This window comes from Nothobranchius furzeri, chromosome 15 (genome assembly GCF_043380555.1).
Source record: "Nothobranchius furzeri strain GRZ-AD chromosome 15, NfurGRZ-RIMD1, whole genome shotgun sequence".
NCBI lineage: Eukaryota > Metazoa > Chordata > Actinopteri > Cyprinodontiformes > Nothobranchiidae > Nothobranchius > Nothobranchius furzeri.
In genome coordinates this window covers 47,302,485-47,329,984 of record NC_091755.1, presented here as the reverse complement: position 1 = coordinate 47,329,984, position 27,500 = coordinate 47,302,485, and the positions used below count along the sequence as shown (strand labels likewise).

Below are 27,500 nucleotides of genomic sequence, written 5' to 3'. Positions count from 1 at the left end.
ACTTATTTTGAGCCTGAGAGGGTCAAGAGCCTTTTCACACGGACTGATTCAGAGGTCAGGGGTTTAAAACGAACCCGTGACCCTTTTACACTCTAACACATTAAGATCTGGCAGAAAGCTGCTGGGACATAAAACCGGGTCCAACTACGGTACTCTGTGTCAGAACCAGGACCCCATCGTAAGGGTTCTGATGGGGACCTGAAACCTGAAGCAGTGACACGTGGATGTTTCTTTAGTGTGGCCATGGGCCCGGGAAACCTCAGCGTGTTTACACGAAGCTAAATCCAGATCCAGCCCGGTGTTTAGCCCACAGCCCCACCCTGCCTCCGTCACCCATCCAGCCGCCTCACGCTGCTGCTCTGACCAGAACAAAGAGGCACGGTTCTGAAGGTTCTGGTCTGAGACCACCATCTGTCTGAGCAGAACCAGAAACCCTGAATCAAGCTGCAAAAAACTTCAGCAGATGTTCAGGAGTTCTGCCTGAACCGGGCCACAGTTTCAGAACCAGAATCCCAAAGCTGTCAGATTTATTCACTTTTTGTGAACAAATGGTTAAACTGAACTTTGGGTCATGAGTCTGTGACGATTTTAGACACAGAACCTGGTTTTAACTCTTGAGTCCAGGTCCGGTTCTGAGTCCGACATGCAGCAAGTTGGGTTCTGCTGGGACTAGGACCATAGATCAGCCAGAACATCAGAGGAGCAGCTGACAAAAAAAAAAATCCTAACATAGAACATCTACTAAAAAGATTCAGAACAAACAAATAAATGTGTTTTAAAAATATTATCAGTAAAAAATATGAGACAACATTTAAACTCAGAAACACAAAAAGATCAAAGCCCAAAAAATAAACAACAGCAGGAGAGCAGAAAAATAAACAACAACAGGAGAGCAGAAAAATAAACAACAACAGGAGAGCAGAAAAATAAACAACAGCAGGAGAGCAGAAAAATAAACAACAGCAGGAGAGCAGAGGTCCTCACAATGAACATGAAGGTTGAAAATGAAGCTTTTGACTCCACAGGAGGTCAAAGATTAGAGAGGAGGCTTGACTGATTCATCATCATCATCATCACCATTTTCATCATCATCATCATTTTCATCACCATCATCATCATCATTGTTATCATCATCATTTTCATCACCACCGCCATCATCATCATCACCATTTGAATCACCATCATCATTTTCATCACCATCATCATCATCATCGTTATCATCCTCATCATTTTCATCACCATCATCATCATCATCGTTATCATCCTCATCATTTTCATCCCCAGCAACGTCATCGTCATCATCAACATCATCATCATCATCATCATCATCATCATCATCATCATCATCATTTTCATCACCATCATCATCATTGTCATCATCATCATTTTCATCACCACCACCATCATCATCGTCATCATCCTCATCATTTTCATCCCCAGCATCATCATGATCATAAACAACATCATCATCATCATCATCGTCGTCGTCATCATCATTTCAACCATCATCATTTTCATCATCATCATCATCATCATCATCATCATCATAATTTTCATCACCACCACCATCATCATCATCATAATCATCATCCTTTTCATCATCATCATCATCATCATCATCATCATCATCATCATCATCATCATTTTCATAACCATCATCATCATCATTATTTTCATCACCATCATCATCATCATTTTCATCACCACCATCATCATCGTCATCATCATCATAATCATCATCATCATTATTTTCATCACCATATCATCATAATTTTCATCACCACCACCATCATCATCATCATCAACAACATCGTCATCATCGTCGTCGTCATCATCATTTCAACCATCATCATTTTCATCATCATCATCATAATCATCATCCTTTTCATCATCATCATCATCATCATCATCATCATCATCATCATCATCATCATCATAATTTTCATCACCACCACCATCATCATCATCTTAATCATCATCCTTTTCATCATCATCATCATCATCATCATCATCATCATCATCATCATTTTCATAACAATCATCATCATCATCATCAACATCATTATTTTCAACACCATCATCATCATCATCATAATTTTCATCATCACCACCATCATCATCATCTTAATCATCATCCTTTTCATCATCATCATCATCATCATCATCATCATCATCATCATCATCATCATCATTTTCATAACCATCATCATCATCATCATCATTATTTTCATCACCATCATCATCATCATCATCATTTTCATCACCACCATCATCATCATCATCATTATTATTATCATCATCATCATCATCAACATCATCATTTTCATCACCACCATCATCATCGTCATCATCATCATAATCATCATCATCATTTTCATCACCACCATCATCATCGTCATCATCATCATAATCATGATCATCAACATATCATCATTATTTTCATCACCACCACCACCATCATCATCATCATCATCATCATCATCATCATAATCATCATCATCAACATATCATCATCATTTTCATCACCACCATCATCATCATCATCAACAACATCATCATCATCATCGTCGTCGTCATCATCATTTCAACCATCATCATTTTCATCATCATCATCATCATAATCATCATCCTTTTCATCATCATCATCATCATCATCATCATCATCATCTTCATCATCATCATCTTCATAACATCATCATCACCATCATCATCATCATTTTCATCACCACCATCATCATCGCCATCATCATCATCATTTTCATCATCATTGTCATCATCATCATTTTCATCACCATCATCATCATCGTCATCATCATTATCATCATCGTCATCATCATTATCATCATCGTCATCATCATCATTTTCATCATCACCATCATCATTGTCATCACCATCATCATCATTGTCATCATCATGATTTTCATCACCACCACCATCATCGTCATCATCATCATCATCATCATCATCATCATCATAATCATCATCATCATCATCATTTTCATCACCACAGCCATCATCGTCATCATCATCATCATCATCATCATCATCATCATTTTCATCACCACCACCATCATCGTCATCATCATCATCATCATCATCATAATTATCATCATCATCATCATTTTCATCACCATCATCATCATTGTCATCATCATGATTTTCATCACCACCATCATCATCATCATCATCATCATCATCATCATCATCATCATCATCATCATCATCATTTTCATCACCACCACCATCATCGTCATCATCATCATCATCATCATCATCATCATCATAATTATCATCATCATCATCATTGTCATCATCATCATTTTTATCACCACCATCATCATCGTACTCATCATCATCATCATCATCATAATCATCATCATCATCATTTTCATCACCACCATCATCATCATCATCATCATCATCATCATCATCAACATTTTCATCACCATCATCATCATTGTCATCATCATCATTTTCATCACCACCACCATCATCATCGTCATCATCCTCATCATTTTCATCCCCAGCATCATCATGATCATAAACAACATCATCATCATCATCATCGTCGTCGTCATCATCATTTCAACCATCATCATTTTCATCATCATCATCATCATCATCATCATCATCATAATTTTCATCACCACCACCATCATCATCATCATAATCATCATCCTTTTCATCATCATCATCATCATCATCATCATCATCATCATCATCATCATCATCATCATCATCATTTTCATAACCATCATCATCATCATTATTTTCATCACCATCATCATCATCATTTTCATCACCACCATCATCATCGTCATCATCATCATAATCATCATCATCATTATTTTCATCACCATATCATCATAATTTTCATCACCACCACCATCATCATCATCATCAACAACATCGTCATCATCGTCGTCGTCATCATCATTTCAACCATCATCATTTTCATCATCATCATCATAATCATCATCCTTTTCATCATCATCATCATCATCATCATCATCATCATCATCATCATCATAATTTTCATCACCACCACCATCATCATCATCTTAATCATCATCCTTTTCATCATCATCATCATCATCATCATCATCATCATCATCATTTTCATAACAATCATCATCATCATCATCAACATCATTATTTTCAACACCATCATCATCATCATCATAATTTTCATCATCACCACCATCATCATCATCTTAATCATCATCCTTTTCATCATCATCATCATCATCATCATCATCATCATCATTTTCATAACCATCATCATCATCATCATCATCATTATTTTCATCACCATCATCATCATCATCATCATTTTCATCACCACCATCATCATCATCATCATTATTATTATCATCATCATCATCATCAACATCATCATTTTCATCACCACCATCATCATCGTCATCATCATCATAATCATCATCATCATTTTCATCACCACCATCATCATCGTCATCATCATCATAATCATGATCATCAACATATCATCATTATTTTCATCACCACCACCACCATCATCATCATCATCATCATCATCATCATCATCATCATAATCATCATCATCAACATATCATCATCATTTTCATCACCACCATCATCATCATCATCAACAACATCATCATCATCATCGTCGTCGTCATCATCATTTCAACCATCATCATTTTCATCATCATCATCATCATAATCATCATCCTTTTCATCATCATCATCATCATCATCATCATCATCATCTTCATCATCATCATCTTCATAACATCATCATCACCATCATCATCATCATTTTCATCACCTCCATCATCATCGCCATCATCATCATCATTTTCATCATCATTGTCATCATCATCATTTTCATCACCATCATCATCATCGTCATCATCATTATCATCATCGTCATCATCATTATCATCATCGTCATCATCATCATTTTCATCATCACCATCATCATTGTCATCACCATCATCATCATTGTCATCATCATGATTTTCATCACCACCACCATCATCGTCATCATCATCATCATCATCATCATCATCATAATCATCATCATCATCATCATTTTCATCACCACAGCCATCATCGTCATCATCATCATCATCATCATCATCATCATCATCATCATTTTCATCACCACCACCATCATCATCGTCATCATCATCATCATCATCATCATCATAATTATCATCATCATCATCATTTTCATCACCATCATCATCATTGTCATCATCATGATTTTCATCACCACCATCATCATCATCATCATCATCATCATCATCATCATCATCATTTTCATCACCACCACCATCATCGTCATCATCATCATCATCATCATCATCATCATCATCATAATTATCATCATCATCATCATTGTCATCATCATCATTTTTATCACCACCATCATCATCGTACTCATCATCATCATCATCATCATAATCATCATCATCATCATTTTCATCACCACCATCATCATCATCATCATTTTCATCACCACCATCATCGTCGTCATCATCATTTTCATCACCACCATCATCATCATCATCATCACCATCATCATTTTCATCACCACCACCATCATCATCATCGTTATCATCCTCATCATTTTCATCCCCAGCATCATCATCGTCATCATCATCGTCGTCATCATCATTTTAACCATCATCATCATCATCATCGTCATCATCATCATTATCATCATCACCATTTTCATCACCATCACCATCATCATCATCTTCATCATCGTTATATCCTCATCATTTTCATCACCAGCATCATCATCATCATCATCTTCATCATCGTTATCATCCTCATCATTTTCATCAACAATATCATCTTCATCATCGTTATATCCTCATCATTTTCATCACCAGCATCATCATCATCATCATCTTCATCATCGTTATCATCCTCATCATTTTCATCAACAATATCATCTTCATCATCGTTATATCCTCATCAGTTTCATCACCAGCATCATCATCATCATCATCTTCATCATCGTTATCATCCTCATCATTTTCATCAACAATATCATCTTCATCATCGTTATATCCTCATCAGTTTCATCACCAGCATCATCATCATCATCATCTTCATCATCGTTATCATCCTCATCATTTTCATCACCAGCATCATCATCATCATCATCATCATCATCACCATCATCATCATTTTCATCACCACCATCATCATCATCGTCATCATCTTCATCGTCATCATCATCATCATCATTTTCATCACCACCACCATCATCATCATCGTTATCATCCTCATCATTTTCATCCCCAGCATCGTCATCCTCATCATCGTCGTCATCATCATTTTAACCATCATCATCATCATCATCGTCATCATCATCATTATCATCATCACCATTTTCATCACCATCACCATCATCATCATCATCATCATCATCATCATCACCATCATCCTTTACATCATCATCATCATCATCATCATCGTCATCATCATTTTTATCACCATCATCATAATCATCATCATCATCTTCATCATCGTTATATCCTCATCATTTTCATCACCAGCATCATCATCATCATCATCTTCATCATCGTTATATCCTCATCAGTTTCATCACCAGCATCATCATCATCATCATCATCATCATCATCGTTATCATCCTCATCATTTTCATCACCAGCATCATCATCATCATCATCATCATCATCATCATCACCATCATCATCATTTTCATCACCACCATCATCATCATCATCATCGTCATCATCATCATCCCTTTCATCGTCATCATCATCATCATCATCATCATCACCATCATCATTTTTACCACCACCATCATCATCATCATCATCATCATCACCATCATCATTTTCATCACCACCATCATCATCATCATCATCACCATCATCATCATTTTTACCACCACCATCATCATCGCCATCATCATCATCATCATTTTCATCATCATCAATTTCATCGTCATCATTTAAATCATCATCATCATCATTATCATCATCGTCATTAGGATTGGGCATTGATTCAAATTCCTGGTTCCTAACAATTCCCGATTCTTTCAAGTGGCCGGATCCAAAACCGTTACATGTGTTAAACGAGCCGGATGAGCACAGGTCTGACTTGATGGAATCTGAACTTCAACATGAATTTCTATGAACAACAACATCGCCTTCATTTAGAACAGAAACATGTTTTCAAGAAAGATACAAAAAGCAGCCCAATCAGGGTGTCTGTTTCCGACCAGAACCCGAGGACGGGAACTGAAACGTCGTCAACAAAACCAGAAACGTCCAGCTCAAACTCTCGGGATGATCGTGTCCAGGAGGACCGAGTCTACGTGCTGCAGCAGCGATTCAGTCTGTAGCTGCTGTCAGGAACAGATTTAAAACATTAAAACTCAACAGACTAAATAGTAAAAAAAAAAAAAAAAACTAAAAATCTCACACCTTTGTGTGTTTTTTTACATGATATTATTATTATATTTAATTGTTTGTTTATTTATTATCCGTATCGGCTTCTAGTGGCCAGCACTGGGAATCAAAACTAGGAATCGAATTTAAAAACTTTGAACGATTCCAGGAAAAACTGACAGTCCAATCGATGCCCAACCCTAATTATCGTCTTCATCACCATCATCTTACCTTCTTCAGCCGCCCGCTCCTGGTTCCTACGAACACCACGGTGTGTTCTCCGTAGGTGTACGCCGCCACGGCGCCCATGCCTTCAGTCCGGTCCTCGTAGAGCGGATGACCCTCGATTGCCCTTAGACCTCCAAGTGGCTGGTTCAGGACCAGACCACAGAAATCATCTCCAATTTTCTTTGGCTGTGAACACAGGGAGGATTTGCATGAGAGTGGACTGGTCCAATCGGATTCAGAGGATGAGATTAAAATCAGCTGACATCAGAAACAGCTATCATCTTTAGCATTAACAAACAGAAATGGACTGGATCAGGAAAGTTTTTATTAGAAAAAACAAACAGATCTCTGCAAATCGGAAAAGGTAGGGGTAGGGTGAGAAGCTCAGCCATCCGGGAGGGGCTCAGAGTAGACCCGCTGCTGCTCCACTTCGAAAGGACCCAGATGAGGTGGCTCGGGCATTTGATAATGATGCCTCCTGGACGCCTCCCTGGTGAGGTTTTCTGTGTACGTCCAACCAGGAGGAGACCTAAAGGTAGACCCAGGACACGCCAGAGGGACTGTGTCTCTCGGCTGGCCAGGCAACGTCTTGGGATTCCCCGGAGGAGCTGGCCCAAGTGGCTGGGGAGAGGGAAGTCTGGGCGTCTCGGCTTAGGCTGCTGCCCCCGCGACCCGACTCTGGATAAGCGAAAAATGGATGGATGGACGGATCTCTGCAGGAGATCCAAGTCTACACCAGGTGTAGACAACGCCCTTCTCAGCATGTGTTAGTTGTTTCCTTGCTTCAACACACCGATTTCAATCAGGAGGTGACTAACAGGCCTCTGCGGAGCTCCATGAGCTAATGAACAGGTGAACCATGTGTGCTGGAGCAGGGAAACAACAAAAATATGCTGCATACCAGCCCTATAGGGAAGAGAGTTGTCTATGGTTATTGCAGCAATGTGGCAATAAGCGTATTACTAACACACACACACACACACACACACACACACACACACACACACACACACACACACACACACACACACAGAGTTGATACTCCGTCAACATGACGCTGATTGGCTGGCTGCCAGTAGAACCCCCCACCCCACACACACACACCTAAACTGGGTCTGGCCCAAACTCGGCTCCCGAAGGGTCTCACTTCCAGGTTGCCATGGTTACAGCTGCAGGCCATTACTGCCATGAATAAGAACATCATCTCCTCTGACCTGGAGTGATCCCAGGACACACGGACCTTCTAGCTCCTTCAGGACATTGAGGTTTTGGGTCTAATCTTCATCTCTTTACGTTCAGTATTGAAAACATTGTTGGAACAAAGAGGATGAAGTTGTGTAAATCCTTAAATCAGAGGTGAAGACTAGACTGTGAGGAGGAGGACGTCTCCTGGAGAGAAGCCCAGGTCGAGATGAAGCTGTCAGAAGGCGGGTGTTGCTTCTGGCCAGACAAACCCAAACAGCTGTCTAGTCCTGGTCCAGCCCAGAATCAGGGATGTTCTGAGGGTTAGGGTTCGGTAGAACACGTCCGCCTCACTGTTTTCTGCTGCCTGAGGACCTGGCAAACCTTTTTTATGACACCTGTGTGGGAATATTGGACAAAATGCCCCTAAAGCAGCATCTGAGCCAAATGAACACTCTCGCAGGTGAGAGGACGTGGAAAAAGGATGGACGGCGTGTTTCCTTACAGTTATAAGAAGCTGTCTCTCCTCATATAAAGAAACTGTGAAGGGGACATTGGACCGTGTGTGGGTTACTAGACACAGGCCACAAGGGCTTTAACCTCCTTTATTTGTGCTTCTCTACCTTCAGAGTTTGTGTCACAACTGTTTGGCCTTTCTTACCAATGAAGTGTCGGACATTCGGGGATCGAAGCCCCTCTTGCTGCCCCTTGGACTATACCGCCCGTCCTACTGAGAAAGACTCTGCTGGACCTTTAACTGAAGTGAATGAATGTGTCTCTGGCTACTGGTTATGTCCCAGTTAGCTTTAAAAGAGCAACGGAGCAGCCTCCCTAACTTGGACCTGCTGCTCTTTCTAGTTACAGGACTGTCTCAAAGCCCCTTGTTCTCTCCGAGGAGCTAGGGAAAGTTGTTTATTTGCAGTTTCTTGTCCGTCTAGAGCTGAAGGAAATCTCTGGGAAGCTGTCTGTGCACTACTTAATGATCTCCTTTGAACGTTAAATTCAGGCCATTCACCTGTCCTGCTGCTGCAGCAGCTTTTGACAGCGTTGATCATGACATCGTCCTGTCGGCTGGAACGTTGCGTGGGCCTAAAGGGCATAGTTCTCCAGTGGTTTCGCTCTTATTTGACTGACAGATTGTTTTATGTGATTTTGGGTCCTTACAGTTCATAAAGTGTCTTCTTGAAGAGTGGTGTGCCCCAAGGCTTGATTCTTGGGTTGGTATTGTTTGCGCATTATTTGCTGCCTTTGGGGTCCATCTTCCTCAACTCTAGCTGTTTTTACAGGGCCATAGCGTTTGCAAAACGGGATTCGCCGCAGCTCCCTGGGGAGGATAAAGGTTGTTTATAAGATCAGACCGTGGCGGTAACGTGGCGCAATCGTGGCAGTTTTATAAAAGATTAGGTGATGGCGGCATAAAGAGGGTATGGGGGCGGTCTCTGCGCTGCTGCAGACTTCCGTTCATCTTGGACCTAACTTGCTTTTTATTGCGTTGGAAGCCATGATCTTCAAGTTTTTTTTAACAAGCAGCTCCTAAAGGTGTCTGTCCCCATCAGTCCCTGTGCAGTCTCTGGTGATGTGAGCTTCAGCTCTACCAGAGAGGCTCGTGGAGCGCTGCGGCGCTCCAGTTTGCCATCTCAGCTGATTTTGTTCAAAAAGCAAACCGTATTGCCCGTGTTTACTTTCATTTTCAGTCAATTTGCCAGCCGGAGCTCAGCAATAACTCCCCACGTCATCATGACATCTGGCTCTGTTGCGCCAGGGTGCATACGACAGACCATTACCGCAATATTACGACCAAGCGAGGCGGAACGAATGCCGCAAAATTCACGCAACGCCGTGCCGGCGTGGCGCGTTTGTAGACATACCACTGCGGTAATATTACGTCGATTTGCCGGCATGGTGTGTCTTGTAAAAAGGGCTTCTGGCATCTCCTTTCATTGCTTTCCAGGGGATCTTCAAATCTACATACCTATAACTACACCTATACCAGTCGGGGGAGGGGGGGGGGCGCGCTCCGTCCCGCAGCGCTCCTCCATGAGAGCGGGGGTGGGGGGGTTGCACACGTTCGCTTAGCCTGGCGGATGGCCAAGCAAAGCCTGGAGGGCCGCCAGGCTTATGAAGCGCTGGGGGAAACCCTGCTATAAAGTCATTAATACACTCTACTTCTGGACTGTCAATGACTTTAAGGTCAAGGTCGATTTTATTTATAGAGCGCATTTACAGCAGCAAAGCCACACCCAAAGCGCTGTACAAGGTACAACAAATCATCAATAAAAACCTAAAATTAGATGAGGACACAACAGTCACAATCTATAATAAAAACTGTCAAAAACTATTACGATGCTCAAGTCAGCCTGCATTAAAAGCCAGATCAAAAAAATGCGTCTTAAGAAGGGATTTCAAATGCTCGAGATTCCGTGTGGTCCTGATGCTGAGAGGTAGCTTGTTCCACAGTTTGGGACCAACCACAGAGAAAGCTCTGTCGCCGCCTTAAGCATTGGATTTTTACTATACCCCTCCAGCCTTTTCTAATATTCCATTGGGCCATCTGCCCTCCAACTAATACAACACTGTTAAAAGTCTTGGGGAAATCATCGATGGCGCTTTTAAAACTTCGAAACAGCTCAGTGCTGGTGTCCAGTTTAGCTGTTGCCCATTAAGACAACTGGCAAAGGTAAAGCTACACCTTCCAGCCAATGATTTCAACAGGTGATCTACCTGTGTGTGACCTGCAGACTGGACCACAGTAAATGGTCTGTATTTGATATAGCGCCTTCTAGAGTCCTGGAACCCCCCAAGGCGCTTTACAACACAATCAGTCATTCACACATTCACACACTGGTGGTGATGAGCTACAATGTAGCCACAGCTGCCCTGGGACGCACTGACAGAGGCGAGGCTGCCGAGCACTGGCGCCACCGGTCCCTCCGACCACCACCAGCAGGCAACGTGGGTTGAGTGTCTTGCCCAAGGACACAACGGCAGCGACAGACTGAGCGGGGCTCGAACCTGCAACCTTCCGATTGCGGGGCGAGCACTTAACTCCTGTGCCACCGTCGCCCACAGTAACTGCCTATATTTTGGTTTAGAGCAGTACTCTGTTTCGGGTCTTCAGCTGGTCTGGATCGCAGCTGCTCACCTGCTAACAGGTGTGCCCGGAGTGACCACATGTCTCCGGTTCTGACCCAAACTCACAGCCCACAGCTGTTGATGGCGACCCCGATGACAAAGCTGAAGTTGCGTGGTGACGGAGCTTTTTCTGCGGCAGGCTCTTCCACTTGGTATCAGGTCGGTTCAATCTCTGGAATCGTTTGAATCCCTGGTGAAGGCTCGTTTATAACTTCGGCTTTTAGTCACAATCGGATCTTTTTGACTTGTTTTCTCTGTTCTGTATTTTATCATCCTTTTAGTCCCGTACTCCCTTTATTCCTGTTTTATTGGATTTCTTATCCCGTGAAGAACTTTGGGAAGGTTCTGCTGTTGGAAATGTGACCTTGGCATTTATGGATTTGTCCTCTCTGTAGCAGAACATCAGGAACCAATCAGGGAGTAAAGGACCATGGAGGAGGTGTAAACTGGACCACCAGATTCCCTGACCCTTTGAGCTCCGTCCACTCATGGTCCAGAGCTGGCACTGGCTACTCTGGGCACCATCTGAAATGGGCCACAGCTACACTGGTCGGAGGTTTCAAGCTTCCACAACTTTGTCTGTATAAACGATTACTGTGGTTCAGAAAAACCGAAAGCTTTGGATGAGGTACCTGATCTCCAGGCGGGTCTCAGTTTCTGGATGTCTGACTGACCTCAGGGTGCCTTGGTGTGGGTCAGGTTAGGGTTGCTTTGCTTGGATTAGGTTTGGTTTACTGTTGTTTATAAGGAAACTCACAGTGTGGATGCAGTGCAGCTCTTTGTTGAGTAACCACGGTAACGTGAGGAATCCCTCTCCACGATAACAGGAGCTGATCCTGTCTGTCATGGCCAGGTTGATGTCGTGTAAGGTGAACAGGCAAAGTACTGTTTCTCTGGGAGGATTGGAGCGATTCTTCTGACCCTGCAAAAGTACAAAAACACGACTGGAATCTCAGAGCTGCAGGTTCAAAACTCGCAGCAACCCAGAAAAATGCACCAATCCCCCAAAAAAGATACAGGACAAGCACAAGAGGAGTCACCTGAGAGAAGACAACAAACAGGATGTCATCGTCTTCAGACAGGCCGAGTGCCTGGGCCAGCCGCTTCCCCGGTTTCTGCTTGTAGGCGGCCTGAACCAGGCGGTACTCCACCCCATCTTTGGTGCAGCCGAGAGGAAACTCCACGTATGAGTAGAACTCGGTGTCATTCGAACACATCCTGACGATCTTGGAAGTGAAGAACTTCTCTCCACCAGCGTCCATCTGTGTCAGCTGCGTGTCCAGCTGGAGTGTCAGGAAGTACACGTATGTGCGACTAGAGAATCCGTACACGTAGTAGATGTCAAAGGCCGGGTATGTGGAAAGAGTGTCTGACGGGATCTTAATCTGAGAGGACACAAACTCGTCCTGGTAAACCAGGGAGAACATGTTGACGCTTTCCTCGTCCGCCACCAGTTTCCTGCTGGACAGCGTGGGGAAGTACTCGGACTTTCCATCGATGGCGGCGCCGATGAACAGTCGGCTGCTTCCTTTCACCAGCTTCTTCTTCTTGGGCTCAGCCATCCACTCATCTTCACCTACAACCACCCCTGCAGAAACACACCAGATATCAGCAGCTGGCTCTGAAGCTAAAAGCTAAAAACAGAAAAAGATAAGTTATTAAATAAGTTTAAGAATGTTATGTTTGGGAAAATGTAACATCAGTACTTTGCCTTTCTCAGCTGTAACTGAAACTACAGGCAGAACTATAGAAAAACACAAATACACCTTTAATCTCCCTAGTCTCCTTTTATGGAAATAAACTTTGTTAATTTAGTTTAGGCACGCTGTTAGCCCCCCCTAGTGTTTAGTAGAACTGAAAGCAAAATGTGTCTCCTCGCTGTGCGTTTGTCCTTTTAACACCTTAATCTAACGGTTGAAATGTCTCCCAGCCTTCATTAGTGTCTACCGGAGTGATTCACCACTAAATTAAACAAATCAGCTGTGTCCATGATCTAAAACATGTAGGAAAAGTGCTGAAGCAGGCTACAGCGCCAGGTATGTCAGCTCCAACACGGCAGACCGGCACTCTGAAGTTGCAAAGGCGGTACTCTGGGTCTGAGTGACATTTCCTTAACCCTGTAAAGGGTCATTTTAGCACAAACTAGCTCAAGAAAATGATTTAAAATACAAAAAGGTCACCTAGTATCCCTTGAACTGCTACATAAAGAGTTTCCGCGTGTAGGCTTGTTCAGGTTCCTCCAACCTTTATCTTCTTCTGTTGCCAGTTACAATGAGTACGTTTACATGCAGCCAATATCCGGGTTATGATCGGGTTAAGGTCGGTATTCGGGTTTCTGAGTTGATCAGAATAACCCGTTTACAAGCATAAACAGAAAGAGTTACCTCTAACTTGCATAACCCGATGTAAATGCGGACGTTTGGGTAGCGTCAGGACGTGTGGACTACGTCCAGACGCAATATGCGTCATTTCCGGTTCTTCTCGTTCCGGTATCCATGAAAACAACAACATGTTTCCCAGTTCGGAAGAGATAGCGACCGCGTTTGTTTGCGCTTTAGTTTCCTCGTCACTCCAAAAGTGTGGTGCTGTGCCGCGACTCGCCATTTTGCTCCCAACTTGTTGTTTACTTCCGGAGTTCTGGTGCATACAAGACATCTCGCTACTCAAAAGACCAAGATTCCTTGCGAACAGAGCATGCACAGAACACACGCTTTGATGGGGATATCCCGGTATGCGTTTACACGACCAAACATTCGGGTTAGAAAAGGGTTACCCCAGGTGTAGTAACCGGGTTTTTAAAAACCCGGTTATGAGCATATCCGGGTTTCTGGCGGTGTTTACAAGGACCTGCGGAACCGGGTTATTGTGAATATTCGGGTTTTAAAAGGGTTACTGGCTGCATGTAAACGCACTGTATGACTTCAGGACAGAGGAGGTGCTAGGTTTAGTTTTAACCCCCGTTTACTGTCGTCACGGTTGCTAGGCAACAGGAAATGTGCCGAGGTAAATGTGGGAAAAAGTCAGAAGGCTAGTCCATCTAAAAGCTGATCACTTCCGGTCATCCTGGTCAACAAAGGTCCAGTGTCTGGTACCAAAACTAGCCTAGGCAGACCCAGATGGGCCGGGTCTTTCCTAAACTTGTGTAGCTGGCTAAAGCTAAACATTCATGTGGGAATTTGGTACACATCTGTCCCATTCCATACCAAACATCCAAACATGAGTGCATCATTCCTCCCCTACTGTCTGTCTGTCCCTAAGTTCTATGTGGAGGGGGAGAAGGTTCTGAAATGGCAGACCTGGATCAGAACTAAAGCAGCTTAAACATCTTCAACGAGAGAAGAGGAAGTCCTCTTGTCTTCTTTACTCAAAGGAAACCTTTTGATTCATTTTCAGATGAAGACCCTCTGCCTTCAAAAACTCACTCTGGTTTTTAATTCATCAGGTATACTTGGCTCCACCCCCTCACCTGCCATTCCATCAGGCTCTCTGGCTCCAGACAGGTAATGCTCTTTACGGTGATGCGGCTCTCCGAGCTTAAAAAGGTCCTCCAGCCTGAGAAACTGACAGACGCCCTGCCAAATGGAGCCACAGGCCACCAGCCGGTTCCCAGTATAGTCCACCAGGAGCAGCTTGTTCACATTATCCGTATACTCCAATCTGGAGGGACACGAGTACGGATGGGTATTAGACAGGTACGATGGGTGTTAGACAGGTACGATGGGTGTTAGACAGGTACGATGGGTGTTTGACAGGTACAATGGGCATTTGACAAGTAAGATGAGCGTTAGACAGGTATTAAGGGTGTTAGACAGGTACGATGGGTTTTTGACAGGTACGATGGGCATTTGACATGTAAGATGAGCGTTAGACAGGTATTAAGGGTGTTAGACAGGTACGATGGGTGTTTGACAGGTACAATGGGTGTTAGACAGGTATTAAGGGTGTTAGACAGGTACGCAGGGTGTTAGACAGGTATTATGGGTGTTGGACAGGTACGATGGGCATTAGACAGGTACGATGGGTGTTAGACAGGTACAATGGGTGTTAGACAGGTACAATGGGTGTTAGACAGGTACGATGGGTGTTAGACAGGTACTATGGGTGTTAGACAGGTACAATGGGTGTTAGACAGGTACAATGGGTGTTAGACAGGTACGATGGGTGTTAGACAGGTACTATGGGCATTTGACAAGTAAGATGGGCGTTGGACAGGTATGGTGGGCGTTAGACAATTACGATGGGTGTTAGACACGTATGGTGGGTGTCAGACAGGTACGATGGGTGTTAGACAGGTACGATGGGTGTTAGACAGATATTATGGGTGTTAGACAGTTACGAGGGGTGTTAGACACGTATGATGGGTGTCAGACAGGTACGATGGGTGTTAGACAGGTACAATGGGTGTTAGACAGGTACAATGGGTGTTAGACAGGTACGATGGGCGTTAGACAGGTACGATGGGCGTTAGACCGGTACGATGGATGTAAGAGAGGTACGATGGGTGTTTGACAGGTACAATGGGTGTTAGACAGGTACAATGGATGTTAGACAGGTACGATGGGCGTTAGACCGGTACGATGGATGTAAGAGAGGTACGATGGGTGTTTGACAGGTACGATGGATGTTAGACAGGTACGATAGGCGTTAGACAGGTACGATGGGCGTTAGATCGGTATGATGGGCGTTAGACCGGTACGATGGATGTAAGAGAGGTACGATGGGTGTTTGACAGGTACAATGGGTGTTAGACAGGTACAATGGGTGTTAGACAGGTAGGATGGGCGTTAGACCGGTACGATGGATGTAAGAGAGGTACGATGGGTGTTTGACAGGTACGATGGATGTTAGACAGGTACGATAGGCGTTAGACAGGTACGATGGGCGTTAGATCGGTATGATGGGTGTTAGACAGGTACGATGGGCGTTAGAGGTATGATGGGTGTTAGACCGGTACGAGGGATGTTAGACAGGTACAATGGGTGTTAGACAGGTACGATGGGCGTTAGATCGGTACGATGGGTGTTAGACAGGTACGATGGGTGTTAGAGAGATATGATGGGTGTTAGACAGGTACGATGGGCGTTAGATCGGTACGATGGGTGTTAGACAGGTACGACGGGTGTTAGAGAGATATGATGGGTGTTAGACAGGTACGATGGGTGTTACAAAGGTGGTACAGGTAAGACATACTTGTGAGTGCAGCCCCTGACACTGGGCGGGGGGTAACACTTGGTGTTGTCCTCCACGGGTCCAGTCACATGACTCTTCAGCTCCATCAGATTGGGTGACAGTTTTATCACTCGGTTGACGGCACCAAGAAACACCTCACCTGTCCTCCGGTGGACAGTAAGGTGAGTGAGGGACGTGTCAAAGGCTCGGTACTCCATCCGTCCTGACGCCGAGGTAGGTGAGGTGGGAAAAGCCAGCACAGAAGGGAGGGGACTGGAGAGGAGGAGGAGGAGGGAGAGGAGGAGTACAGGAGAGGAAGAGAACATGATGGATAGAAAGAGGATAGGAGCAGAGGATGGAGGGATAGAGAAGGAGAGGAGGGGAGGAGGGGAGAAGAGCTAGATGCAGGTCTGACGATGGTTCGGCTTTAGGAGAGCATGGCTGTAGAGAAACAGAGACAAGACCTTCAGAACCTTCAGTTGGAGGCGGTTCCATTCAGATCATTGAGTTAGGAGCTTCTGGACCATACAGTGTGTGTGTGTGTGGGGGGGGGGGACATGATTAGCTGATTGATGGCAACTTTATTAGGCTATTTCTGCCTTGAAGCTGTTTGACCTTTGACCTCTAGCCACTGACCCTACATCCTGGCCTTTCTTTGTACCCAACTCTGACGAAAAGTGTTAAATCCAGCTGTGTGTGCTAATCCCCCCCGTCCAGTTTTGAGTCCTTATCAGAACCTCTATATCAGACCTCCCTGCCACCGCTCTCAACAGGAAGTCGCAGCACAAAGATTCCTTGTTGTGTGTGTTGAATAGCTCCGAGTGTATGGTGGGGGGGTGGGGGTGGGTCTATGCCTCCTGGCTGGGTCCAGCCTGACCCGGTCTAACCTGAATGGGTCTAGTTTCAAGCAGCTGCTGGTTCTAGATTTATTTCCCTTTGATTGTTTGGGTTCTAGTTGGGTCATGATGTTCTGGATGGGTCAGTAAAATGCCTTTAGCTATTTAAGACCCGCCTCCAGCAGAGCAGCCAGCTCTGATTGGCTGGTGGAAGGTGTGACTGACCAGCCAATGATACAACAAGGGTTGAAGTCTGATCCTGGGACCAACCGCGGTCGCCCAGAGCTTTAGTTCTTCCTGGTAGGAGGCCAGGGAGCGCTCAGACTGGATCTGATTGGATAAGTAATTGGAGCGGAGCTGAACGGGTCAGAACGGGTCAGGGGTCTTCATCCACCTAACGTAGAAGAGCTGGAGGAAGCAGGGGGTGGGGCTTAGCAGTGTGACGGAGGTTCGGGTGGTTCTGTTGTCTCCGACACAAACTCTCACCTTCATGGAACCGGACCCGCTCTGCACACATGAACGTTGCGGGTTTTGGCCTTATGGGCTGCAGAAAGCTCCACCGCACAAACAAACAGAACTCCAGGTTCTAGTTATCAACACGTCTGAGAAGTTTCTGTCAGGTTCAGCTGAAACAGAACCAGAGTCCAATAGATCCACCACCAGAACCCCAAACCAGGTGGCTTACAGAACTGGGCTTGTGGATCAGTCTGGGACTCCATGGAAAACTAACTGTGTGATGGACTACCCCCTGAAGAGACACATTTAGTAAACACACACACACACACACACACACACACACACACACACACACACGCTTGACCCGGCCCACCCAGCTGCTCGAGGTCAGCCGGCTCTGAGGGAGGAAGTGAAGAGTGTCAGCAGATTGTTTCCTCATTTCATCCTGGAATCATCCGGTCCTAAAGGGACCCGGGTCCATGTGATACAGAACCAGGACCTCTATGGAGAATGTGAATATTCAGAGCTTCAGGGAATTGGGCCAGAACCAGCTGGCTGTTGTTTTAGTTCTGTTCCTGCACTGAGATAAAACCCTTTCACTGCTTTGAATCAGAACCAAAATATCCAGATGACATCATTCAGCAGCAGGCAGCCGGCCAATCACAGCCTCAGGTTCTGCTAACCCAACATTTCCTCTGCACGTGCTCAGTGTGACTGTTTACATTAGACTCTAATTGTTTATTAATAAACAACAAGGTCCAATTGATCGCACACACTACTACCTGCTCAGATCTCTCTCTCTCTCTCTCTCTCTCTCTCACACACACACACACACACACACACACATACACACACACACACACACACACATGCATACACACACATCCTATGGTTCTGGGTCGGCCCATCTCTGACCGAAGTAGAACTGACCTTCTAATGAAACGATGATCCTCCAGCAGGTGACCTGAAAACACAGCAATCTGATCAACATGTGACCTTTGACCTCTCCATTTAATCAGTGACCTCAGACCTGTAGCCAAGGATCTGGATCATTACAGTTCAGTAGAAGAGTGCACACACACACACACACACACACACACACACACCACCCTCCTGTATAATATTTTTGAAAACATTCTAGATCTTTACCCAAAATCTGTTTTCGTCTTAGTTTTCAAAGAAATTAAATTGTGGTTTAAGGTTCTGATTTAGTGTTCATGGATTTGAGAACATGGAGGTTTAAGTTCCATCCAACGTGTCATGGAAACAGATCTGAAGTTGCTCTAGGACATCACTGTCAGATGTTCTGTTTCATTTGATAGAGTTCTTGTTTCAGCTAACATAGAATCTGTTTCAGCTGTTACAGGTTCTGTTTCAGGTGGTGCGGGTTCTGTTTCAGCTGTTACAGGTTCTGTTTCAGGTGGTGCGGGTTCTGTTTCAGCTGTTACAGGTTCTGTTTCAGGTGATGGGGGTTCTGTTTCAGCTGTTACAGGTTCTGTTTCAGGTGGTGCGGGTTCTGTTTCAGCTGTAAGTGTTATGGGTTCAGCTGATAATAATCCTGTTTCATCTGATAGAGTTCTTGTTTCAACTAATTTAGAATCTATTTCAGATATTAGAGGTTCTGTTTCAGGTGATGGGAGTTCTGTTTCAGCTGTTAGTGGTTCTGTTTTAGGTGATTGGGATTCTGTTTCAGCTGTTAGAGGTTTGGTTTCAGGTGATGAGGACTGTTAAAGCTGTTGGGGGTTCTGTTTCAGCTTTTAGAGATTGTTCTCGGGTTGTAATGTATTTTTTTTCAGATGATAGGGATTATGATGCAGCCTTTAGGTGGTCTTTTTCAGATGTTATAAGTTATTGCTTCTGCCTTTTTATGTTCTGTTTCAGCAGTTAGAAGTCATGTTTCAGCTGACAGAGGTTCCGTTTTAGCTGTTAGAAGTTATGTTTCAAGTGACAGAGGTTCTGTTTCAGCTGTTAAAGGTTCAGTTTAAGCTGTTAGAGGTACTGTTTCAGCTTTTAGTTAATCTTGCTATCAGTTAGAGGTTCTGTTTCAGCTGATAAGGGTCTGTTTCAGCAGTTAAGAGGTTCTGTTTCAGCCTTTTCGGGTTCTGTTTCAGCAGTTAGAGGTTCTGTTTGAGCTGTTTTTGGTCCCATTTCAGATGTTAAGAGGTTCTATTTAAGCTATTAGAGATCATGACTTGGTTTATGCAGTTAAAAGTTCTCTTTCAACTGATAGAAATTCTGCTTCAGGTTCCACCCATTACAGGTTCTGTATCAGCTGACAGAAATTGTGTTTCAGGTCGTAGGGGGTCTGTTTCAGCTTTAATATGTTCTTATTCTATTTTTAACTATTGTTTCAGTAGTTCTGTTTCAGTTGACAGGGATTCAGATTCAACTTGTAGGTTCTGTGTCAGGTGATAGAGGTTCTGCTTCAGTTGTTTACGGTACGGTTTAACCTGTTAGATGTTCTATTTGAGCTTTCAGAAGGGATTTTTCCAGCGGTTCCAGATTCTCCTGTTTAAGGTGTAATTGGTTCTGTTTCAGCTGTTAAGCGGTTATGTTTAAGCTAATATGGGTGATCCTGTTTGGGTGTATGCAGTCATGTTTCAGCTATTAGAGGTTCTATTTCAGCAGTTAAATGTTCTGTTTCTGCTGTTATTGGTCCTGTGGTCTTGTTTCAGTTATTACATGTTAAGTTTCAGGTGTAAGTGGTTCTGCTTCACCTATTAAAGAGGTTCTGTAACAGCAGTTTTAGGTTCTGTTTCAGCATTCATGTGTTCTGCTTTAGCTGTTAGAGGTTCTGTTTCAGCTGTAAGATGTTTCAGCTCTTAGAGGTCCTGTTTCAGCTGTTAGAGGTTCTGTTTCAGCTGTAAGATGTTTCAGCTCTTAGAGGTCCTGTTTCAGCTGTTAGTGGTTCTGTTTCAGCTGTAAGATGTTTCAGCTCTTAGAGGTCCTGTTTCAGCTGTTAGAGGTTCTGTTTCAGCTGTAAGATGTTTCAGCTCTTAGAGGACCTGTTTCAGCTGTTAGAGGTCCTGTTTCAGCTGTTAGAGGTCCTGTTTCAGCTGTTGGTGGACCTATTTAGGTTGATACAGGTTATGATTCAGCGAATAGAGGTTCTGTTTCAGCAGTCACGTGTTCTGCTTTAGCTGTTAGTGGTCCTGTTTCAGCTGTTAGTGGTTCTGTTTCAGCTGTAAGATGTTTCAGCTCTTAGAGGACCTGTTTCAGCAGTTAGAGGTTCTGTTTGAGCTGTTTTTGGTCCCATTTCAGATGTTAAGAGGTTCTATTTAAGCTATTAGAGATCATGACTTGGTTTATGCAGTTAAAAGTTCTCTTTCAACTGATAGAAATTCTTTTTCAGGTTCCACCCATTACAGGTTCTGTATCAGCTGACAGAAATTGTGTTTCAGGTCGTAGGGGGTCTGTTTCAGCTTTAATATGTTCTTATTCTATTTTTAACTATTGTTTCAGTAGTTCTGTTTCAGTTGACAGGGATTCAGATTCAACTTGTAGGTTCTGTGTCAGGTGATAGAGGTTCTGCTTCAGTTGTTTACGGTACGGTTTAACCTGTTAGATGTTCTATTTGAGCTTTCAGAAGGGATTTTTCCAGCGGTTCCAGATTCTCCTGTTTAAGGTGTAATTGGTTCTGTTTCAGCTGTTAAGCGGTTATGTTTAAGCTAATATGGGTGATCCTGTTTGGGTGTATGCAGTCATGTTTCAGCTATTAGAGGTTCTATTTCAGCAGTTAAATGTTCTGTTTCTGCTGTTATTGGTCCTGTGGTCTTGTTTCAGTTATTACATGTTAAGTTTCAGGTGTAAGTGGTTCTGCTTCACCTATTAAAGAGGTTCTGTAACAGCAGTTTTAGGTTCTGTTTCAGCATTCATGTGTTCTGCTTTAGCTGTTAGAGGTTCTGTTTCAGCTGTAAGATGTTTCAGCTCTTAGAGGTCCTGTTTCAGCTGTTAGAGGTTCTGTTTCAGCTGTAAGATGTTTCAGCTCTTAGAGGTCCTGTTTCAGCTGTTAGTGGTTCTGTTTCAGCTGTAAGATGTTTCAGCTCTTAGAGGTCCTGTTTCAGCTGTTAGAGGTTCTGTTTCAGCTGTAAGATGTTTCAGCTCTTAGAGGACCTGTTTCAGCTGTTAGAGGTCCTGTTTCAGCTGTTAGAGGTCCTGTTTCAGCTGTTGGTGGACCTATTTAGGTTGATACAGGTTATGATTCAGCGAATAGAGGTTCTGTTTCAGCAGTCACGTGTTCTGCTTTAGCTGTTAGTGGTCCTGTTTCAGCTGTTAGTGGTTCTGTTTCAGCTGTAAGATGTTTCAGCTCTTAGAGGACCTGTTTCAGCAGTTAGAGGTTCTGTTTGAGCTGTTTTTGGTCCCATTTCAGATGTTAAGAGGTTCTATTTAAGCTATTAGAGATCATGACTTGGTTTATGCAGTTAAAAGTTCTCTTTCAACTGATAGAAATTCTTTTTCAGGTTCCACCCATTACAGGTTCTGTATCAGCTGACAGAAATTGTGTTTCAGGTCGTAGGGGGTCTGTTTCAGCTTTAATATGTTCTTATTCTATTTTTAACTATTGTTTCAGTAGTTCTGTTTCAGTTGACAGGGATTCAGATTCAACTTGTAGGTTCTGTGTCAGGTGATAGAGGTTCTGCTTCAGTTGTTTACGGTACGGTTTAACCTGTTAGATGTTCTATTTGAGCTTTCAGAAGGGATTTTTCCAGCGGTTCCAGATTCTCCTGTTTAAGGTGTAATTGGTTCTGTTTCAGCTGTTAAGCGGTTATGTTTAAGCTAATATGGGTGATCCTGTTTGGGTGTATGCAGTCATGTTTCAGCTATTAGAGGTTCTATTTCAGCAGTTAAATGTTCTGTTTCTGCTGTTATTGGTCCTGTGGTCTTGTTTCAGTTATTACATGTTAAGTTTCAGGTGTAAGTGGTTCTGCTTCACCTATTAAAGAGGTTCTGTAACAGCAGTTTTAGGTTCTGTTTCAGCATTCATGTGTTCTGCTTTAGCTGTTAGAGGTTCTGTTTCAGCTGTAAGATGTTTCAGCTCTTAGAGGTCCTGTTTCAGCTGTTAGAGGTTCTGTTTCAGCTGTAAGATGTTTCAGCTCTTAGAGGTCCTGTTTCAGCTGTTAGTGGTTCTGTTTCAGCTGTAAGATGTTTCAGCTCTTAGAGGTCCTGTTTCAGCTGTTAGAGGTTCTGTTTCAGCTGTAAGATGTTTCAGCTCTTAGAGGACCTGTTTCAGCTGTTAGAGGTCCTGTTTCAGCTGTTAGATGTCCTGTTTCAGCTGTTGGTGGACCTATTTAGGTTGATACAGGTTATGATTCAGCGAATAGAGGTTCTGTTTCAGCAGTCACGTGTTCTGCTTTAGCTGTTAGTGGTCCTGTTTCAGCTGTTAGTGGTTCTGTTTCAGCTGTAAGATGTTTCAGCTCTTAGAGGACCTGTTTCAGCAGTTAGAGGTTCTGTTTGAGCTGTTTTTGGTCCCATTTCAGATGTTAAGAGGTTCTATTTAAGCTATTAGAGATCATGACTTGGTTTATGCAGTTAAAAGTTCTCTTTCAACTGATAGAAATTCTTTTTCAGGTTCCACCCATTACAGGTTCTGTATCAGCTGACAGAAATTGTGTTTCAGGTCGTAGGGGGTCTGTTTCAGCTTTAATATGTTCTTATTCTATTTTTAACTATTGTTTCAGTAGTTCTGTTTCAGTTGACAGGGATTCAGATTCAACTTGTAGGTTCTGTGTCAGGTGATAGAGGTTCTGCTTCAGTTGTTTACGGTACGTTTTAACCTGTTAGATGTTCTATTTGAGCTTTCAGAAGGGATTTTTCCAGCGGTTCCAGATTCTCCTGTTTAAGGTGTAATTGGTTCTGTTTCAGCTGTTAAGCAGTTATGTTTAAGCTAATATGGGTGATCCTGTTTGGGTGTATGCAGTCATGTTTCAGCTATTAGAGGTTCTATTTCAGCAGTTAAATGTTCTGTTTCTGCTGTTATTGGTCCTGTGGTCTTGTTTCAGTTATTACATGTTATGTTTCAGGTGTAAGTGGTTCTGCTTCACCTATTAAAGAGGTTCTGTAACAGCAGTTTTAGGTTCTGTTTCAGCAGTCATGTGTTCTGCTTTAGCTGTTAGTGGTTCTGTTTCAGCTGTAAGATGTTTCAGCTCTTAGAGGTCCTGTTTCAGCTGTTAGAGGTTCTGTTTCAGCTGTTAGAGGTTCTGTTTCAGCTGTAAGATGTTTCAGCTCTTAGAGGTCCTGTTTCAGCTGTTAGAGGTCCTGTTTCAGCTGTTGGTGGACCTATTTAGGTTGATACAGGTTATGATTCAGCGAATAGAGGTTCTGTTTCAGCAGTCACGTGTTCTGCTTTAGCTGTTAGTGGTCCTGTTTCAGCTGTTAGTGGACCTATTTAGGTTGATACAGGTTCTGTTTCAGCTGATACAGGTTCTGTTTCAGCGGATAGAGGTTCTGTTTTAGCTACTAGAGATTATATTCCAGCTGAGGTCATATTTCAGAAATTAGTGGTTCTGTTTCAGCTGCTGGTCCTGTTTCAGTTGTCATAGTTTATATTTTCTGTGTTATGGGTTCTGTTTCAGCTGGTAAATCTGAGATCTTTTAGTTGGCTGAATGAAGTATAAGTGTTTCCAACTTTGAGTCCTTAAACAGTGGTTCTGAATATCTGGATAGAAGTAAAACTCTGATGTAAAAGCTTGAAAAACCAGAACCATCAGAACTCGGGTCCAGTTTCATGTTTTCAGACAGTGAAGCAGCTGTTTCTATTAAATAAATCAGCTGATGGTTTCCTCATTAAGACGACCAAACAGATCCGGAATATAATTATATTTACTAAGAACTCAAATCTGAATCTTTACTTTTGAGCTAATTATTGATCATCATTTCTGATTCCTAATCAACGCCTGTTAATGATTGATGAGCACATTCAGGCTGCAGCTGTTCCCACTGATGTGATTATTGGTGATGAAACCTGATTTTTGTTACTATTCTCAGAACTTTTCCAGAGATGATACATAATTCTGATACAAAGCTGAATTAGAAACTGATCTGGATTCGGATCCAGATTCATCAGAACCGATAAAAAGACCTGATCTATTATGGATTGGGCTAATGGCTGATGATCCGTTATTATTGATCAATTCCTGTTCGATAGCATGATTGATCATTTTGGAGAATCGGTTAGACCAGTTTCCCAATACGGTTCAGCCCAGTGGGCCAGGATCCGTCCATCAGATCGGAACCAGAACTAAGACCGTATCGGTTGGTGTCGGTTCCGTTAGGGGGGGGGGCTGGTCCGGGCCACATGGAGTGACGGACAGAGGCAGACTCACAGAAAACCCAAACCTGTCTCGGGCCGGTGGTTCGGTTCGGATCCCGGCCGGTGTGCGGGTTTTCACGGAGCCGTTACCCCCTTTGTTCTTTAATGGATCGTCTGGAGCCGCGCTACCTCCCAGACCCTCTCCTCCCCCACCGTTCTCCCCTTCGGTACACAGAAAAATAGGGTTCTACCCAAACCCACTCCCACGGGTCGGAACCAACACTTTGAGTGTGGGGGCATCAACCCCCCCTGCGCCCCGCTCCTCCCGCACCCCCACTCACCGAGGAGCCAGAAAAACGGATCGAGTCCATGCTCGAGCGTCACGCAGCGTGGTGATGCGGCGGGGAAACAAGGCGTTTTCCCCCAAAACACACATAGCCCCCCCCCCCCCCCCCCCCCGCACCCCACCACAGAGACGCGCACCTACCTGCACGGGCACGCGCTGAAAAGTCCAATCGGTTATTTAAATCCACAGAGCCACGCGCTCCCGCGGCTGTTTTCTCCTGCTCTCATCAATGCCGAAGACCCGGGGCGAGGAACGGGAAACGGGCCGCTAAAAACCTCCGAGAGCAGCTCCACAATCCAGAGACCAGGGTCCAGCACGGCGCTGCGCGGCGCGGCGCGGTGCGGTGCGGTGCTCCTGTTCACACAGCCTGCCTGGCTCAGTTCGGGTCGAGTCGGATCAGTCTCCCCCTCCGTCACGGCCAGCCCCCCAACCGGACCGTACCACTCGCTCCAAGCCGAGGGGTAGGGGGATCGGCGAAGGCGGTCGCTCCGGTAAACCAAGTACAGCTGGATTCGTCCGAAAAGGACGCGCGTCAGGCCGTGCGCGCTTGAGCATGGAGGGCTTCAGAACGGAGGAGCGCGCGCGCGTGCAAAGAGAAGCGTTGCCTCACTCTCCAGCATCTGCTCCTTGATTCCATCCGCCTCCTTCTGCAGCTTTTTCTCCTCACATCCAGATGTGGAGAGAGAGAGAGAGAGAGAGAGAGAGAGAGAGAGAGAGAGAGAGAGAGAGAGAGAGAGAGAGAGAGAGAGAGAGAGAGAGAGAGAGAGAGAGAGAGAGAGAGAGAGAGAGAGAGAGAGAGAGAGAGAGAGAGAGAGAGAGTTTGATGGTCCTTTGATCACCCATCTGAACAATCATGAAACCAGAACCATTCAGTAATGGAAGTGGACTCCAAAGGTGCTTCAGCAGCTGATCACCCGTCCTGCTAGAACCCCGCACTCAACAGGAACTCTGTTAAATGAAAGTCTCTGAGAAGACGGCACTTCTGCAAAGCTCGTCCGGTTTGTTCTGTCTCAGTGTTGCAAGTTTTGCAGTCCCTGATATAAAATTCAAAAGTGTGTGAAAAGGGTGAGAGAGCGAGCTGCAGAGACAGAAGTGAGGAGATGCATGTTAAAATCAGGAGTGGGAGGAAGAATGGAGGACAAGGAAGGAGAGATGAAGATGCTGCCAGCTGGTTACATCCTCAGGAGGAACACCTGAAAGGGTTCAATCATTGAAAGCTCAACATGAAAGAACTCACACTCTGACCTCCTGTGATTTTTCCACAGGTGAGGATGAGGGAGGACAGGTGACCCCTGGCCTCGAGCAGGACTGAGACCATTCAGCGGTCAGATTGTTCTCTGGAGCTTCAAAATATTTCAGGAGTTTCATGATTTGTTCTAGAACATGGATCCAGGTCAGAGTCTCATGACAGTTTGGCAGAATGAAGGGAAGACGTCTGTTGGATCTGAAACAATCAACTCCAAGGACGCATTCTGGACGAGTCA

The 27,500-nt window shown here is 44.0% G+C and overlaps 1 protein-coding gene across 3 annotated transcripts in view; it reads right to left on the bottom strand.

The window, feature by feature from the left end:
• Positions 1-26,384, bottom strand: part of plxna3 (plexin A3) — a 59,195-nt gene extending 32,811 nt beyond the window's left edge. The window contains exons 1-7 of one of the 3 annotated variants that reach the window (XM_070544948.1): positions 26,158-26,384; positions 19,352-19,385; positions 17,151-17,570; positions 15,427-15,617; positions 13,001-13,548; positions 12,718-12,882; positions 7,650-7,832 (exon numbers count right to left, since the gene is read on the bottom strand). In XM_070544948.1, coding sequence (XP_070401049.1) covers positions 7,650-7,832; positions 12,718-12,882; positions 13,001-13,548; positions 15,427-15,617; positions 17,151-17,455 — 1,392 coding nt within the window. In that variant the 5' untranslated portion in view covers positions 17,456-17,570; positions 19,352-19,385; positions 26,158-26,384. Of the gene's footprint in view, positions 1-7,649; positions 7,833-12,717; positions 12,883-13,000; positions 13,549-15,426; positions 15,618-17,150; positions 17,571-19,351; positions 19,386-26,011; positions 26,032-26,157 lie in introns of those variants that run through there. The other 2 variants (XM_070544949.1, XM_070544950.1) reach the window with 2 other exon arrangements.
• Between the last annotated feature and the right edge of the window lie 1,116 nt (positions 26,385-27,500).